The following is a 14,710-nucleotide window of genomic DNA, read 5'->3' as shown; positions in this document are numbered from 1 at the left end:
TTGTTTTTCCATGGCGTTTCTGTCCAATTCTTTGTCGTGACGTGTCGTTGCGCTGATGCATTGATAGGGGGTTAGGGGGCGTTCACATCAAGTGCCCGGCCCAGCAGCCATGGTAAAGAAGGCTCGTCGCTTTTCGCGCGTCTTCTCGTCCATCGTCACAGCCTCCTTGCTTGGGCGGCCTCGTTTGCCTTTCTTCTTTGGTGGCGCGGCTTTCGTAAACGTTGGCTGCGGGTTTGCACCGTCGATTGGCGGCGCAGTTTCCTTGACGGCTTCTTTGATCGTTTGCCTCGAAAGGCAGAAGTCGATATGCGAGTTGAACGTCTTGTCGTTGGGAGGCTGGGGTAGGGTACAGATAGGGCATGTCCATTGTTCTTCCTGCTCCGGGTCTGCCGGTGGGCTTTCGGATGCTTCGCTGATTTGCTGTTTCTCGTACTCTTGAGACAATTGCTCCAACTCGTTCATTTCGTCGTTGCGCTCTTGCCGGGCGGCCTCTTCGAACTCGGCTTCTGGCCACACTTCCCAACCTCCTTCGTCATCTTTGGATGACGTACCAGCGGTGGGATTCGGCGTGTTCGTGGCGGTCCGATGGCGACCAAAGAAGTCGATGCCTGGCTTCTTCGTGCTTACAATATGTGTGACTCTCAAACCCATCAATCGCAGCTTCAAGTTTGGCATCTCCTTCATGAGTTTCTCCAGCATCGGTAAGCTGTACTTGTACAGATCATCTGCACGTTGCACAGCGAAAGGCGGAGTCATCTGGCGTGTATACACTTCGTACGTGTGGAGCTTGATCTTAAGACATAGCGTGCGACCCTTGAACTCTGTACGTTTCAGGTCGCCTTCCAGCTCCTCTGCTATATGGCGTAATTTCTCTCGCAGGGCGTCCGCGGAGTTGATCTCGCGGAATGTAGTTTCGGTTCCAACACTCTTGCGTTCGTAGTCTTCGGCCGGTTGGATGCTAGTCCGACCTAGACCGAGATAACACTGCATCAGGAACTGGAAGGCTTTCTGACCGAAGAGCTGAGCCAAGTACGCACGCTGCGCATATATATCTCCGCACGTTCTGACACCAATAGCGTCTAACTCCCGCTCGAATACCCGACCAATGCCGTTGACCTTTCGCGTGGGTAGTGCCTTCATAAAGTCCATGATTGTCTGCCTATCACTGGCCAACCGAAACTGCCCATTAGGCTTATTCTTATTCGAACATATCTTGGCCAGTTTCGCATTCGCTGCTATTCCGGCTGAAACGGTGATCTTGGTCTTCTCAAACACCTCAGCACGCAGCTGACTGACTGCTTCCTCTGGGTCCATGTGGTGTTCTTGACAGTATTGGGTCAGGTTGAGGTAGGCCTCATCGCAGCTTGCACTCTCGAAGCGCGGATCGTAGTCTGTAAGGACAGCGCGGACCTCCTCTGCTTTGGCGGAGTACTTGGCGAAGTTGAGTGGAAGGCATATCAGCTGCGGACAAAGCTTCATTGCCACAAAGCCGGCCATGCCAGAGCGGCAACCGAACTTGCGAGCGTGATAGTTGCAGGTCGTGAGCACGCCCTTCCCCACTGCCATGGGTACCTCCTTCAATTCCGGCCTGTCCAGCTCCTCTACTGCTGCGTAGAAGGCATCGCAATCGATGTGCACAACCACCTGGCTCAAGTCCCTCGACATCTCCAGCTCGGCAATGTAATCGTCCGCCTTTCGCAGTTCCTTGCTCAGGTCGAGCTTCTCGAGCTGGCGCTTCTTTGCAAGAATGCGGTTGATCTTGTCCGTGAGCTGCTTGTCCCTGGCCTCCTCATTATTGAAGAACTTGCTGCCTTTCGAGGCATTGTATATGATCTCGGATACTTTCTGCTGGTTGACGGCATCTTGGCCGGCTTTCGTGAGCGACGGGCCAAGGAGGTGGTACTTGAGGGTGTCGTGCTCGTCGGAAGGGGTTCGCGAGGGCTGTGGCCGCTCCGGGGGAGGCTCTGAGGGTTCCCGACGTTGCAGGGCTTCAGGCATCGTACTCGCGGTTTCGGACGGCTTCGACTCGTCTTGATGGGTGTTGTCCGGGTCAGCAGCAGTCACGGCGGTCGCTTCCGTGGTGCCGGCCTGGGGCGTCGCTGCCTGCAGAGGTACATCTCGCGGATGGAAAGGATGCGCTGGCAGGTCCGGTGGATTGTCAGAGCCCGTGACTCTACTATTCATGGCGGCTGTGGGGACATGGTGGATATTGGTAGATGATGGCGTCGTGAAGGCTAACGCGACGAATAACGCGACGAACGCGCTAGGGCCATTTCCGGCTAGGGCCGCCCAGCTAGAGCCGCGATCTGGTCCTGGGCGCGAAGACGAGCCGGCAACCAGATCCCATCTCAGGCTCTCAGACCACAATAACAGGAGTCGCCGGCCGAAAACCCCTCAATCGCCCGTCGCCGCCCGGCCATGGACGCCCTTCCGACTCTTTGCACTGCTGCACCGAAGCTGTCGTAGACCAGGACCCGAGGACGCGCAGGTCTCAGTCGTGTTTTGCCTTTGCAGCGCCGCCCGCGGCACCGCCCGAGGTCAACAAGCAACAACACACGAAGCCTCCCCCAGCAACCGCCCATTGCCCCCGCGGACGGCCATGTCCGCTTCCCACACACGTCGCACCGTCCTCGAACTCCACACGCCCACACCTGGACGATGCCCACTGACCGCACCAACACGAACTCCTCGCGGCCGCTGAAGCCCACCCTCGCAACCACCCGCACCGCGAAGACGCCCGTCGCCCCACGCCTGGCCCCCTCGGTAGCCTCTGGCAGCAGCGTTCAGTCCGGCCGCACGCCTCGGAGCAATGCCGGGGCCACTCCGCGATTCGGCAATGCTTCGCATGAGGACCTCACGCCCGTCAAGTCCTTCATCAACAGCAACGTCACCCCTCGGTCGTCGTCGAGGAAGTCCCGCGTGGGCGTAGGCAGCGCACAGTCTACGCCGAATGGCACTCCCTCCGGTACCCCGATCAGCACACGGCCGGCTTCTACTGTCGACTTTCCTCAGCAAGAGCAGGGCCATGGCTATAGCGGGCTTGGGATTAACGGCCTCAATAGTGCCCAGAACAACCGGCCAAGGAGCGTAGTAGGAGGAAATAATTACAATACAACGCCAACACCAAGGCCACCACTATCGAATATCTATAATCACGCACCGGACGCCGGGGGGGCGCGGGCTGCCTCTCCCATGTTCTTCCATGCCAGCGATGCCCGGCCCCAGGAGCAAGCACCGCCGCAGAAAAAGGCGCCTGTCTTTTTCTACGCGAACGGGCAGCAAGATGAAAGATCTCGCGCACACCATGTCCCATCTCCGCCCTTATCGTCTGTTGGCAGGTTTCAACCGGAGAGCAAATTCTTCCACGCAGATTCGCTATCAGAAGCGAGAAGCAACCCGCCGATCCTTACGCCACCACCCAATTCCGCATCACCGGAGCCTTGGGCAAGCCTCAATGCTCCGCAAGGGCAGCACTCGCTCCGCCCGCCATCTCCGTCAAAGGAGAACATGCATCTTTCGTACAGAAAGGGAGCATCTCAAGTGCTTCGACCAAATCTCCGCAGTCGGCCTTCCGCGTTATCGATCCTCTCTGGGCCACATACACCCGATCTTGGTGTTGAGCGGTCTAGGAGAAGATCTAGCGCCGCATCCTCCGCAGTCCGTCTTGGCCATAGCAAAAGCGCGAGTTTGTCTTCAATCGACTCTACCCATTCGCTGAAAAAGGTTCCGACTCGCGACCTACCGGCTATTACTGCCAGCCCTTTGCATAATGAGAAGAGAGTTATCAGTAATGGCTCCCTGCCTGAAAGTGTGGCCTCTGCCCCCCTTGAGCAGACGGAAGCTCTATCTGGCTTGCCCTCTCCACATCCTATGAGTCCCACAAAGCCTCAAAGCGCCCTCGAACACATGAACGAGCTTGCAGCAAATGCGCGGAGAGAACGGAAAGTGCTAGATCTTGAAATCAGCAACAACTCCCTGCTTGCCATCAATCGATCGCTCGAACGGGAGGTGCGGAAACAGAAGGCCGAGCTACGGAGATTCCGCCGCATGAGCCGGGCAGGGCGTTTTTCGACAGACACGATCTCAAATCTTGAAGAATTCTCGGCTATAGGACTTAGCGAGCTCGGCAGTCTCTCTGACATGTCGGAAGAGGAGGACGAAGCGGAAGAAGATGAACCTGAAGACAGTAGCGAATCTTCCTTCGACGAAAGTGCAATGAGTCCCAGCGCCCTAGCAGACCGAGACAACGCACATCGTTTGCGAGATGAGAAACGCCTGCAGCTCGATCTATCGAAGCACCGGGAGCTGCTGGTCGATAGCCAGAAGATGAACCAGAGCCTGAAACGGTGCCTGAACTGGACCGAAGAGCTCATCAAGGACGCGCAGAAGGCCCTCTCTTACCAGGTCCGGGTCAGCGACGTCCAGCTCGGTGGACGCGTCCTGAGCTCAGAGGAGCAAGCTGGAGGGGAGCAGAGCGAGGAGTCAAAGACGCTCCTTAGCCCCTGGACTCCTCCACATCAAGCTGTGGATCTGCTAGATCAAGCTTCAGTATCCGATTCGGAGCGCACAGACCGAGATAGCGGCATCGATGTCGACGGGATGAAGGCCATCTTTCCCGGACTACAAGGCTTCATATCACCACTAGCATCGCCCCTAGGAGAGACCCCCACACGGCTGCCTTACTCGGGAGAATCCATGCAAGAACTGTACTAGTCCACGACACCATTTTCCATCAATCTTTTCATTTGTCATATCACCACACATACTTTGGCGTTTCTCCTGGCTTTGGGGCTCGTCAAGGGACATTACGGCTGTATACCTATAACGGCGCAACCGGAATCTTACGTTGAGTGCGATCTCGACGTCCTACGAATATTTCCTTTGTCTCCCGCCAGCTTTGGCGTGCCTACTTGGACTACACGTCCTCTCGTTCTCCATTTCCTTTAATGTATGATTTCCACATTTCGTCCGCCGGCAGATTGTTTCATGTCGGAGAAGTTCGTTGATTTTTGCAGCTGAATTCTCTGGCGAGGGCGGCTGTACTTGTATCGTGTGTAGTTTTATGAGATACCCCCACTGAAGCACATAGCGAATTTAGAAGAGTTTGAATACACCGACGAAAGGGTTGTGGAATAAGCATGAAAACGTTATGTGAGCTTCAGTGCCAGGTAAGACGAGGATGCAGAATCACATCACATGCCGAGGGCTGGATGAAGAAGTTTGAAGACTGAGAACGATGCAAGAACTCATAATCTCATTATTGCCACACTTCAGCTACTTCGCCCACAAACGCCAGCCTGGTATGTAGCTGCCCACCCACCACCACACAAACAAGCTTCAACAAGACATAAGCCCCAACGCCCCAAGGCAGGCGCCAAGCCCGTATCCCCCAACCAACTCCAACTACGCATGACCAGTCTTCTCCTCGGGCGCAACCTCCCGCCTCTCCTCCTTGACCTCCTTCCCATCAAGCCCGATCTCGGTCGTGGTCGACGCCGCATGCGCGTGCGCCTCACGGTCCTCCTCGAGGTGCTTGACCAGCTCCGTGACGCCGAACAGGTCGTCCATTTTCTCGAGCGAGAGGCCCTTGGTCTCGGGGATCAGGAACCACACGAAGAAGAACATGGAGTAGCAAAAGCAGGAGTAGATGATGAAGGCGCTGGGAAGGTATTGTTAGCGAGTACGCGGATGGTAGGCATTCGGAGGACTTACCCGTAGCCGTGAGAACCAACCGTAGCCATCATGTTCGGCGTTGCGCGCGCGACCACGAAGTTGAACAGCCACTGCGTCGCCGCTGCGATGGCTACGTTGAGCGACCGGAGGCGCGCAGTTGGGATCTCGGACACGTAGATCCAGCACACGGGGCCCCAGCCGAACTGGAAGAAGCCCGCGAACAGGAATATGCACACCAGTGCGAAGTAGCCCGCAGGCGGCACCGCGGCGCCATCAACGGGCGGGCTAATCCGCACGTACAAGCCGATATACAGCATGGCCGAGCCCTGCGCGATGCTCGTCCAGAGGAGCGATCTGCGGCGACCGAGCGAGTCCGCAGCGAAGAGCAGGAAGGCGGCGCAGGTAGTCATTTTGACGACGCCGTAGATGCCCGTGGCGAAGAGCTTGGTCTCATCGCCCTGCAGGCCGAGGTTCTTGAAGATCTGCGGCGCGTAGTAGTTGATTGCGTTGGTGCCCGTCATCTGCTGGCAGATCATCAGGCCGATGGAGATGAGGGCGCGCTTGCGGTTGCCCGGGATGGTGAACATTTCGCGGAGCAGGTCCTTGGTCGTGGAGCCGCCGATGAGCATGCGCTCGTGCTCGAGCTGGTCGCTGATATCCTTCAGCTCGCCCTGGACGTAGGGATGCGTGGGGGACAGGTTGCGCTGGCGGGCGAGCACGGTGGTGGCTTGCTCCCAGCGGTCGGCTTTGGCGAGCCAGCGCGGCGACTCTTTGTTCAGCATCATGCAGCCTACGAGGAGCACGGCGGGCAGGGCCTGGAGTGCGAGCGGCACAATGTAGACGGCGGCGCCGTGGATGTGCAGGATAGCGCCGTAGTTGACCCAGAAGGCGAGCATAGTTCCCGCGGCGATGAAGAGTTGATAGATGCCGGTCAGACCGCCGCGAATAGCGCGAGGTGCGTTCTCGGAGATGTAAAGAGGGACGACCATGGAGGCACCGCCGACACCGAGGCCAGCTACAAGACTATCGTCCTCTTAGTCAGTATGGGAGGGCTTGCAACGTTGATATACGGAAGAGAGGAGGATGAAAGATTTACGTACCGACCAACATACATGGAAGCAAGGCTTCCAAAGCTGCACGATTGGATAACGCATCCAACAATCGTAACCAGACCATTGAAAATCAAGCTAGTCTTCCGTCCCCAACGTTCCGCAATCCACGACGCCACGAAGCAGCCGACAAAACATCCGCCCTGTAGCGTCGACGCGATGTTAGCCGACAGGTTGGCCTGGCCGACTTTGTCCAATTGTGTGAGGCCGTATTTGCTAAGACCAAGAGTTAGCCAATGCGCTTCAACGACCTCGAAAAGAATGGATGGTGCTGGCCTTCTCAGACCCTTTCCATTGTATATACGTACTCCATAAAAGCGGGAAGTGTGAGCACGCCGCCGATGGTGCCGATATCAAAGCCGAAAAGCATGCCTCCGAAGCAGGCAGAGCATGCCATCATGAAAGAGCGCCATCCATAGATTTGCGGTGGATCCTGCTTCATGGCATCGTTCTTGACGATTTTGTAGAGGAAGCGGGCGCCGGGGCCGGCGGGCTCGTTGGAGTAGTCCATGGCGTTGGCTTGTCACTCTTCAGACGAAAGGGCAGAAGAGTTGGAGTCGGATCGCGACTTGAAGGAGCTGTCGAGCGTCAGTGGGAAACAGTTTCCAAACATCAGGCGGGACGGCGGGGAAACATACCGGGATACTGATCTTTGAGGGACACCCAAGGGTCGGGTCTTATCTGCAGTCTGCTCTCTGCCCGGTAAAAAGAGGAACCCAGATAGAGAAAGGTTGAGAAGTGCCCACTTCGCCTTCGAATCCCAACAGCTGGACAAACGGGGGAGCGATCGAAAGACAGATAGGCGACTTCTGCTTCTCAGGAAAGGAAATCCCTATAGTTTGATTACCCGCAAGCAACCTCGCCATGTTCGGTCCCACCGTCCGGAATATATAAACACCAAAGGGCCCAAGCTCCCGTCCCTTCGCCGCACCTCCCACCACCGGCCCACGCACAAAATCCAGCCGTCGCCATGGTTCGCTCTAATCCTTCTGATGCCGTCTAAGCGTGCACCGGCGGTGTCCAAACCCCAAATCCGGGTTCGCGTGCCCATCATCAGCGAGCGCGACACCAGGGCGTACCCTTCATCCATCGAATGAGCAGCAGCCGCCTCGCCTTCCAGAAGGTCTGGCAGCTCGGCGGTGGGACGCGTCCTGCGGCTTAATTTGTGGGAAAATAAGACTGCGCGAGATCAGCCAAGAAAGGCCGTACCGCTTGCCAAGCTGAGATGTGCTGCAGCGTCGCTGTGCGGCATCCGCATGTGTGTGTGACCAGCCAGGCCAGCCCTCGTCGTTTGAAGGAAAGATAATAGGTCCAGGGGGCCGTCGAAAGCTGGGGTAAGAAAGCAACGGCGACCATGCCGCTTTGGGGGGGTGATTAGAGGGGCTTCGCTAGCACACTCCGGGCTACGGTTGATTGCATTTATCCGTGAATTGGTGGGCTTTCCGTTCGGGGCAGTGGATGATGCCCCACGTTCGTTTGGGACGTGTTCGGCAGACGACACTCGTTCCGCATAGACGCTGCTAGATTGGAAGAGCCATTTGCTGCATTCTGCCTGCATATATACACGCCGGTAGAGAGCGCGTGCTAGCTTAGAAAAGGCGGTGGGGAGAGGGATAGATTATTCAGTCCGGACGCCACCTCGATTCAATTCCATTCGGAGAATTTGCGAGACACAGTTTCGAGGCCATTGACGTCTGTTCTCTCGAGTGACTTGAGTTGGGCTTTTGCTTTGGAGGAACACGAATCTTCGACTCGGTCGCCATTCGCACGAGCGCACAGCAGCCACGCACCCGCCAAGTACACCGGAGGAGAATAAGATTTCAGGAATCCAGCAATGTCAGCCAAGGTAGCCAACGCCAATCGCGCGTTCCCCCTCCATCCATTCTCCACGAATCCGCTCCGCACAAGAGACGATGTCGTTGCCGCCGTCGCCTCGCTGCTGGATCCCCTCGCTGGCGGAGACTCTCCTCAGCATTCCATGGTAAAAGTAGGGTGCACGGGGACGCGCTTCGACGAGACTGCTGCGCAAGTAGAAGGCTATGCGCGCCCGCTATGGGCATTGGCTCCTCTGCTTGCGGGCGGGAGCAAGTATGCGGGTACAGAGCGCTTTGTGCAGGGCCTCGTAGCTGGGACTGATCCAGAGAGCGAAGAGTTCTGGGGGTATATGGAGGATCAGGACCAGCGCATGGTGGAGGCGTGCCCCATAGGATACACGCTTGCCATTGCGCACAAGGACTTCTGGGATCCGTTGACAGACAAGCAAAAGAAGAACGTCGAGACGTGGCTGGGGAGCATGAATGACAAAGATATGCCCAATACGAACTGGTACGGTGCTCCATGGCGTCCCTAATGGGGATATATGTGAGAACGTGTGTTGAGATTTCCACAGGCTCTGGTTCCGCGTCTTCGCCAATCTCGGTCTTGCGAAGAACGGCGCCAACTGGTCGAAAGAGCGTCTGGACGCTGATATCAAGCAGCTCAACACGTTCTATCGCGGCGATGGCTGGTCGAACGACGGTCCGGAGGGGTACCGACAGATGGACTACTACTCCGGTTCTTTCGCTATCCAGTACCTGCAGCTCCTCTACGCGAAACTCGCTGGGGAAATGGACCCAACGCAAGCTGAAGAGTGCAAGAAACGCGCACGAATGTACGCAGAGGACTTTGTGCATTACTTCGATCCCGAGGGCAGAGCCATCACGTTTGGGCGGTCACTGACGTATCGATGGGCCATGGTAGCTTTCTGGGGCTCGGTAGCCTTCGCGGACGTGGAGCTGCCGGCTCCGCTGTCCTGGGGCGTAGTGAAAGGCATCTGGCTGAGGAACCTGCGGTGGTGGACGACGCAGCACGATATCTTCCAGCCGAACGGAATGCTCAGCATTGGGTATTCCTACCCTAACACATACCTCGCCGAGAACTACAACTCTCCGGGATCGCCATACTGGTGTATGCTGGCCTTTTCTCCGCTCGCAATGCCCGAAAGCCATCCGTTTTGGAGTTCCAAAGAAGAACCGCATCCGTTCGCAAGCCAGCGGGTCGTCAAGCCTCTTCCTCATCCCAGACACATTGTTGTCAGGAGCGGTGGCCACACCTTCCTCTTGTCGAGCGGACAATCCTGCCACTACCCACTCAAGAACACACAAGCTAAGTACGGCAGATTCGCCTACAGCTCAGCGTTTGCGTACTCCGTATCCACAGGCTCCTACACGCTGGAGCAATTTGTTCCAGAATCGTCGCTGGCACTTTCTGACGACGACGGCGAACTCTGGAAGATGCGCCGCGCCCATAACGGTGACACAGAGATTGAGAACCACGACGGTGTCCCAGTCCTCGTGTCAAGCATGAAGCCATGGAACGATGTCGACGTGCTCACATACCTCGTCCCTCCGGCCGAAGACACACCAAACTGGCATCTGCGCGTCCATCGCATCCGAACCGGCCGGAGCCTTATGACTGCAGAGGGTGCCTGGGCTGTATACGGATGCCGGGAAGCGGACGGCAGGAACCTGACTGAATTGAACGAATCCATATCTGAGGGCGGAAAGGCGGATTTCATGAGTGCATTTGCGGCTTCAAGGTCCGGAGCCGTGGGCATTGCAGAGTTGCACCAGGGCTCAAGGAAGGGCAGCGTCTTGCTCTCGGACGCTAATTCGAATCTGGTGGAAGCAAGGAGCGTGCTGCCAACCATCCACAAGGACTTGAAGGCTGGGGCCACTACCTGGTTCGTAAGCGCGGTGTATGCCCTGCCGTCAAGCGTGGAGGGGTGGAAAGACCAATGGAAGGCCGGCTGGGAGAAGAAACCCGTAATTCCCAAGTGGCTTTCAGATCGAATCTCTGGCAGATGGGATTAGTCGAGGGACGACAACGGCCAAAAGCTTGTAGAATCGAAAACTGGATAGGACGGGCGAGAAAAGCAAATCGGGCGCTTCGAGATAGAATGCAAATATTCAGACCGAATACTCAATATCCTAGTCCTGCTTTCCTGTTGCCCATGCCCATTCCGCCGAAGCTAATCTCGCTCCCGAGTTTCCCAAATGTTCATTGACGCCACAAAGGAGAGAATGATATCTTATGCTATGTGTTTTGTTGTAATATCCCATGAACCTCGATTTGCCCAGATAATGTCACGATGCACCCAATGTTCTTCCTTTATGCATCTTTGAGAGGGTTCTCGTCGGCCTCGAGAATGCCCTTCTTGACCAGGTCCTCGGGTGAGGGACGGTGCTGTAGGCCCTTTTCGAGACTGTCTTTACGCATGTGTCGCTCGAGCTCCAACTGATGACTCTGGAGAGCTGGAGCGGCGTTCGAGTCGGGGAGGATGTGGCGCTCGACGAGCGTCTCGCGGTCCGGGCGGTGGGCGAGGCCTTTCTTAAGGTTGTCTGTCGCACGCTGGCGCTCGAGCTCCTGCGCCTTTGCCTGCAGTGCCCTATTCGAAGCTGGTCAGCATTGTTTGCTTGCATCCTCCCACCAGGGCGCTAGTGCGACCGAGACAGGGCACCGTGTCTTGGCTGAGCGCAGGAGTACGTACGGAGCAGCAGTCGTGTCCAGCAGAATGTGCCTGTTCTTCAGGTCCTGCGGGTCCGGCCTGTGCTGCAGGTGCTTCTCCAAGCTATTGCGGCGCTCCAGCCCCTCGCGGACTGGCGAGATGGGCGTCTCGTCGACAACTTTGGCGTCGGTCATGGCGAATGCTTCGAGCGAATACGTCTTGGGCGAGTATGAAGCGGAAGGGAGACAAGGTATTGTTTGCGCGTGCGAGCGGTTCTTGTAGTGCAGGTAGAGAGGCTGTGCTGGGGCGGCGGGAGGGGTCTTGAGCTGTCGAAACAAAGCTCCCCGCGCAACGCTAATCCCTGCCCGGGGTGACCAGAGCAACCAACCTCAATGCGTCACCTGACGGCTGACAGCGGCCGGTCATTCCACGCTTGCACGCCCATTATCATGCGACGCCATCATTCCAGGCCCTCCGGCTCCCTGTCTGTTGCCTCGAGTCACGAAAACATCAGTTTGGTTTCGCACGAGCTCCCTATGACGTAGCTCGGCAAGCTCCTGAGGCTCTCCATACGAATCTTATATTCACGCCTACGACCAGGATTACCTAGGAACCAAAGAATATACTTTCCCTTTGCCCTCATTTTATACACAGTCAAAAAACGCACATGCCAAGCGCCAGTTCATGCACAAAGTCCCATACTCGCTGCTGCTCGCTGCTGATCAGAGCAAACTCCGTAAAAAATCGCCCCGATACCCTTTCCTTGTTGTTGCTTATGCACGTGGGACATCGCAGACAGTCTTCGGGTACAAAAAAACAGATGCCTCAACAATTACGACGATGGCGTAGGTAGCGCCGTAACTTTATGGCCCGGCAGAGTCGGGATCGCGGTGACTTTGTGTCCAGGTAGAGTCGGCGCGGGCTTCTCGGAGCAGCACGACGTGACTGTCTCATAGGCAACGCCAGGAATTGTAGTCAGGGTTCGGCAGGGCTATGCATGTTAGCATTCAGAGAGCCGGGGGAAGCAAGAGGACGATGGTAGGGGCGGCATGAATGTGTAACACTCAGAAGGAAGACTCACCAGTCCCAGCCCGAGCATCTTCGTCTCGAGCCCGCACCCGCCGCAGTCCGTATACACTGTCTTCGTCCGCGTCTTCGCATGGAATGTGCAATCTGACTCGAAAGACGGCTGCTTTAGGATCGCAAGCATGCACGTGGGTTCCGGCGCTGGGGTCAGAATAGGAGAGGATATCCTAGCGGCATTAGCGGGGACCAACCACCAAGTCACGGACGAATACAGGGTGACTTACACTGTCGCGGACAGCGTCGCAAGAATAATAGCCGCTGACTTCATGATGTATACAGCGAGTCTGAGAGATAGTGTTCGTAGATGCGATGCTGTTGTCGACAGTCGGTATATCGCTCGAAGCCAGCCATATATAAGAAGGCACGGTCAAAGATCGTGATGCTTCCGCACAGGAAGTAGATGGAAAGTACGAGTGGTGTGATAAAGATAGGTCCTTTCCCGCTGTTGGATTAATCTACCATAGAGTGGCACTGACGCGTTATACGAACGGTTCACATTCCGTTGTGCGCTTGCCTCAAGACTCTCATGTTTACGTAGACAGCATTTTCCTCATTCTCAGCCCGGGAACCGCATCCGGGGTAACGTCAAGCCTGGGGCTAACTGCAAGCGAAGAAGGCTTGTTCAGGAATACCGGGTCAAATAGATTAAAAGAAATTGAGCCTCACGCGAAACTTAATAAAGGGTACGTGGTATGACTGTGAGTCTGGAATGGAACAGAACGAGACATGAGCAAGTGAAATACACAGTACATCGAGCATGGTCGTAGTAGCGTTGAAAGCAGTTAACGAAGTATGAGCTATATGCATTAATGAACAGCACGAGGTCCTACCATCCTGCGCCCGCATTTTAGCCATTCCTAGGAAGATGCATGGACACTGCCCGTAGACGCCAGCTCTCGGAAAAATAGTCCACGCGCAATGAATATGTTAAAGGAACGTAAGCCACTTTTTTTTTTCATCCCCCCCCCCCCCACTTCCTTTATGTATTGCAATTTCGGCCGTGTAATCCGTGTCAGTGAATGACACTACGATTGGTTTGAGCAATTAAGCTCCGTCATCGTCACCCAGGCGCAAAGCACCCTCACGACTCAGCCCATATGACCAGAAGCCACCAAGGTCGACGTTGGTCTCTGGCATTCTAGCATGAGTGATAAGGAGCCAGGCGCCGAAAACTGGCTTGGCCAGAATATCCAGAACGGCATAAGCGATGATCTCACCATCGACGGACATTTTCCGTGAGCCATCAGCGATGCCCCAGATACTGCAGTCGTTAGTATTGCCAGTAATTACCACACAGGGATACTTACATGGGATAGGCAGTCCATACTACAAGAGTGAAGCCTGCAATAGCCACGAAGAAGGATGCGACCTTGTCACCCTTTACCTTGGCTTGAGCTCGTCCGTTGATGACGAGATGCCAGATGATGACAAGATAGGCAATGCAAGCAATAGCATACTATAGGGTAATCAGCGAGTGTTCAACATACGTATTGCGGAGTCTTACCCATCCCCACTTCTGAGGTGTTCCTTCTGAGCCAAACGCGGCAAAGAGACCTGTCAAGATCATGATGACATCGGCCACGATGGCCATCAGCATGTGTGCGCCATTGAGACCCGCAAGCAAGCTAAGATCGAGGAGTAGGAGCGGCGTTGTCAAGCTCCAATCAACGTAGCGTGCCCAGAAGACCTGGCGTTGAACATCCGTGTACGTATCCGGGACGTGATCGTTCTGGTGGCGAATGCGAATGTGGTGGATCGCAGTGCCATGGCCCGTTGCCATTGCAAAGTACGAGATAGCGGCAATGATGGTGATGATGGTGGTGATAACATGATACAGCCGTTTGGCCTGGTGAACGTAAGCTTTGGCCGATTCGATCAGGCGGCGGTACGTACAACTGGGACGCGCCATGACATGGCAGCGAAGGCGGCCGAGGCAATAACCATAAGCACGAAGACGACCCAGAGCGTCCTCTTGCCATCTTCGCCGACAAATTGCTTTTCAATGGGGTCCGGAAGCACTGGGGGAAGCCCCGGAACGCTCGTCGGCACGGCCGTGGGAATGAGATGGGCGGAGGTGGTCTTCTTCAAGACGTCGACTGGATCGATGATCATGGTGGCGGTGTTGAGTGTTTGTGCAGATTGGAGGCAGAGATGAGTTGAGAGTGAGTTGATGCAGAGGCGCGAGACGTGAAGTTATAAAGCAGAAGAGAGCAGGCACCCATTATGAGGACGTAATTGCGAGCTAGGTAGCTAGTCAGCTGTCCAAAGCTCCATGGCAGGAGCTGCATCAAGCGGGGATCAAGTACGTCATTGGTAGCTTCCCCTCGCTGCGTGGAGCTTTCATTGGACCATCGAG

At 55.9% G+C, this 14,710-nt stretch overlaps 7 protein-coding genes across 7 annotated transcripts; 2 read left to right on the top strand and 5 right to left on the bottom strand.

Annotated features, from left to right (window-relative positions):
• Positions 1-87: 87 nt before the first annotated feature.
• BU26DRAFT_417492 (DNA/RNA polymerase) lies at positions 88-1,998 on the bottom strand (the record flags this gene model as incomplete). Its single annotated transcript, XM_033823203.1, has 1 exon — positions 88-1,998. One exon carries the CDS (start codon positions 1,996-1,998, stop codon positions 88-90), a length of 1,911 nt encoding a protein of 636 aa, XP_033689613.1.
• Positions 1,999-2,658: 660 nt separating this feature from the next.
• On the top strand, positions 2,659-4,713 carry BU26DRAFT_415990 (uncharacterized protein; the record flags this gene model as incomplete). Its single annotated transcript, XM_033823141.1, has 1 exon — positions 2,659-4,713. The coding sequence occupies one exon, from the start codon at positions 2,659-2,661 to the stop codon at positions 4,711-4,713; it is 2,055 nt and encodes a 684-aa protein (XP_033689612.1).
• Positions 4,714-5,217: 504 nt separating this feature from the next.
• Positions 5,218-7,662, bottom strand: BU26DRAFT_141845 (general substrate transporter). The gene is made up of 5 exons (XM_033819830.1): positions 7,421-7,662; positions 7,091-7,360; positions 6,774-6,998; positions 5,713-6,696; positions 5,218-5,659 (listed from the first exon to the last, which is right to left on the bottom strand). The coding sequence occupies exons 2-5, from the start codon at positions 7,291-7,293 to the stop codon at positions 5,404-5,406; spliced, it is 1,668 nt and encodes a 555-aa protein (XP_033689611.1). The 5' UTR covers positions 7,294-7,360; positions 7,421-7,662; the 3' UTR covers positions 5,218-5,403.
• Positions 7,663-8,478: 816 nt separating this feature from the next.
• BU26DRAFT_141871 (uncharacterized protein) lies at positions 8,479-10,867 on the top strand. The gene is made up of 2 exons (XM_033819831.1): positions 8,479-9,107; positions 9,172-10,867. The coding sequence occupies exons 1-2, from the start codon at positions 8,617-8,619 to the stop codon at positions 10,631-10,633; spliced, it is 1,953 nt and encodes a 650-aa protein (XP_033689610.1). The 5' UTR covers positions 8,479-8,616; the 3' UTR covers positions 10,634-10,867.
• A 64-nt stretch (positions 10,868-10,931) lies between these two features.
• Positions 10,932-11,462, bottom strand: BU26DRAFT_559279 (uncharacterized protein; the record flags this gene model as incomplete). Its single annotated transcript, XM_033832681.1, has 2 exons — positions 10,932-11,208; positions 11,311-11,462. 2 exons carry the CDS (start codon positions 11,460-11,462, stop codon positions 10,932-10,934), a joined length of 429 nt encoding a protein of 142 aa, XP_033689609.1.
• A 363-nt stretch (positions 11,463-11,825) lies between these two features.
• Positions 11,826-13,032, bottom strand: BU26DRAFT_447489 (uncharacterized protein). Its single transcript, XM_033824655.1, has 4 exons — positions 12,844-13,032; positions 12,579-12,788; positions 12,350-12,521; positions 11,826-12,259 (listed from the first exon to the last, which is right to left on the bottom strand). The coding sequence occupies exons 2-4, from the start codon at positions 12,620-12,622 to the stop codon at positions 12,101-12,103; spliced, it is 375 nt and encodes a 124-aa protein (XP_033689608.1). The 5' UTR covers positions 12,623-12,788; positions 12,844-13,032; the 3' UTR covers positions 11,826-12,100.
• A 71-nt stretch (positions 13,033-13,103) lies between these two features.
• On the bottom strand, positions 13,104-14,596 carry BU26DRAFT_514484 (family A G protein-coupled receptor-like protein). The gene is made up of 4 exons (XM_033827849.1): positions 14,248-14,596; positions 13,859-14,200; positions 13,662-13,810; positions 13,104-13,615 (listed from the first exon to the last, which is right to left on the bottom strand). The coding sequence occupies exons 1-4, from the start codon at positions 14,464-14,466 to the stop codon at positions 13,399-13,401; spliced, it is 927 nt and encodes a 308-aa protein (XP_033689607.1). The 5' UTR covers positions 14,467-14,596; the 3' UTR covers positions 13,104-13,398.
• Positions 14,597-14,710: the final 114 nt, after the last annotated feature.

The sequence above is a fragment of the Trematosphaeria pertusa genome (genome assembly GCF_010094035.1).
Source record: "Trematosphaeria pertusa strain CBS 122368 unplaced genomic scaffold BU26scaffold_2, whole genome shotgun sequence".
In the NCBI taxonomy this organism is placed as follows: domain Eukaryota; kingdom Fungi; phylum Ascomycota; class Dothideomycetes; order Pleosporales; family Trematosphaeriaceae; genus Trematosphaeria; species Trematosphaeria pertusa.
This window is presented reverse-complemented; position numbering and strand designations above follow the sequence as displayed.

What these genes read in the sequence shown, in the direction of transcription:
- BU26DRAFT_141845 (XM_033819830.1), bottom strand. Translation starts at nt 7,293, where the DNA reads ATGGACTACTCCAACGAGCCCGCCGGCCCCGGCGCCCGCTTCCTCTAC. An exon ending in ACACTTCCCGCTTTTATGGA is followed by an intron (nt 6,999 to 7,090) that starts GTACGTATATAC and finishes TCTTGGTCTTAG; the next exon opens with CAAATACGGCCTCACACAAT. An exon ending in GCTTCCATGTATGTTGGTCG is followed by an intron (nt 6,697 to 6,773) that starts GTACGTAAATCT and finishes AGAGGACGATAG; the next exon opens with TCTTGTAGCTGGCCTCGGTG.
- BU26DRAFT_141871 (XM_033819831.1), top strand. Translation starts at nt 8,617, where the DNA reads ATGTCAGCCAAGGTAGCCAACGCCAATCGCGCGTTCCCCCTCCATCCA. An exon ending in GATATGCCCAATACGAACTG is followed by an intron (nt 9,108 to 9,171) that starts GTACGGTGCTCC and finishes AGATTTCCACAG; the next exon opens with GCTCTGGTTCCGCGTCTTCG.
- BU26DRAFT_447489 (XM_033824655.1), bottom strand. Translation starts at nt 12,622, where the DNA reads ATGAAGTCAGCGGCTATTATTCTTGCGACGCTGTCCGCGACAGT. An exon ending in GCGACGCTGTCCGCGACAGT is followed by an intron (nt 12,522 to 12,578) that starts GTAAGTCACCCT and finishes TAATGCCGCTAG; the next exon opens with GATATCCTCTCCTATTCTGA. An exon ending in AGATGCTCGGGCTGGGACTG is followed by an intron (nt 12,260 to 12,349) that starts GTGAGTCTTCCT and finishes TAACATGCATAG; the next exon opens with CCCTGCCGAACCCTGACTAC.
- BU26DRAFT_514484 (XM_033827849.1), bottom strand. Translation starts at nt 14,466, where the DNA reads ATGATCATCGATCCAGTCGACGTCTTGAAGAAGACCACCTCCGCCCAT. An exon ending in TGTCATGGCGCGTCCCAGTT is followed by an intron (nt 14,201 to 14,247) that starts GTACGTACCGCC and finishes TACGTTCACCAG; the next exon opens with GCCAAACGGCTGTATCATGT. An exon ending in GTATGGACTGCCTATCCCAT is followed by an intron (nt 13,616 to 13,661) that starts GTAAGTATCCCT and finishes TAACGACTGCAG; the next exon opens with TATCTGGGGCATCGCTGATG.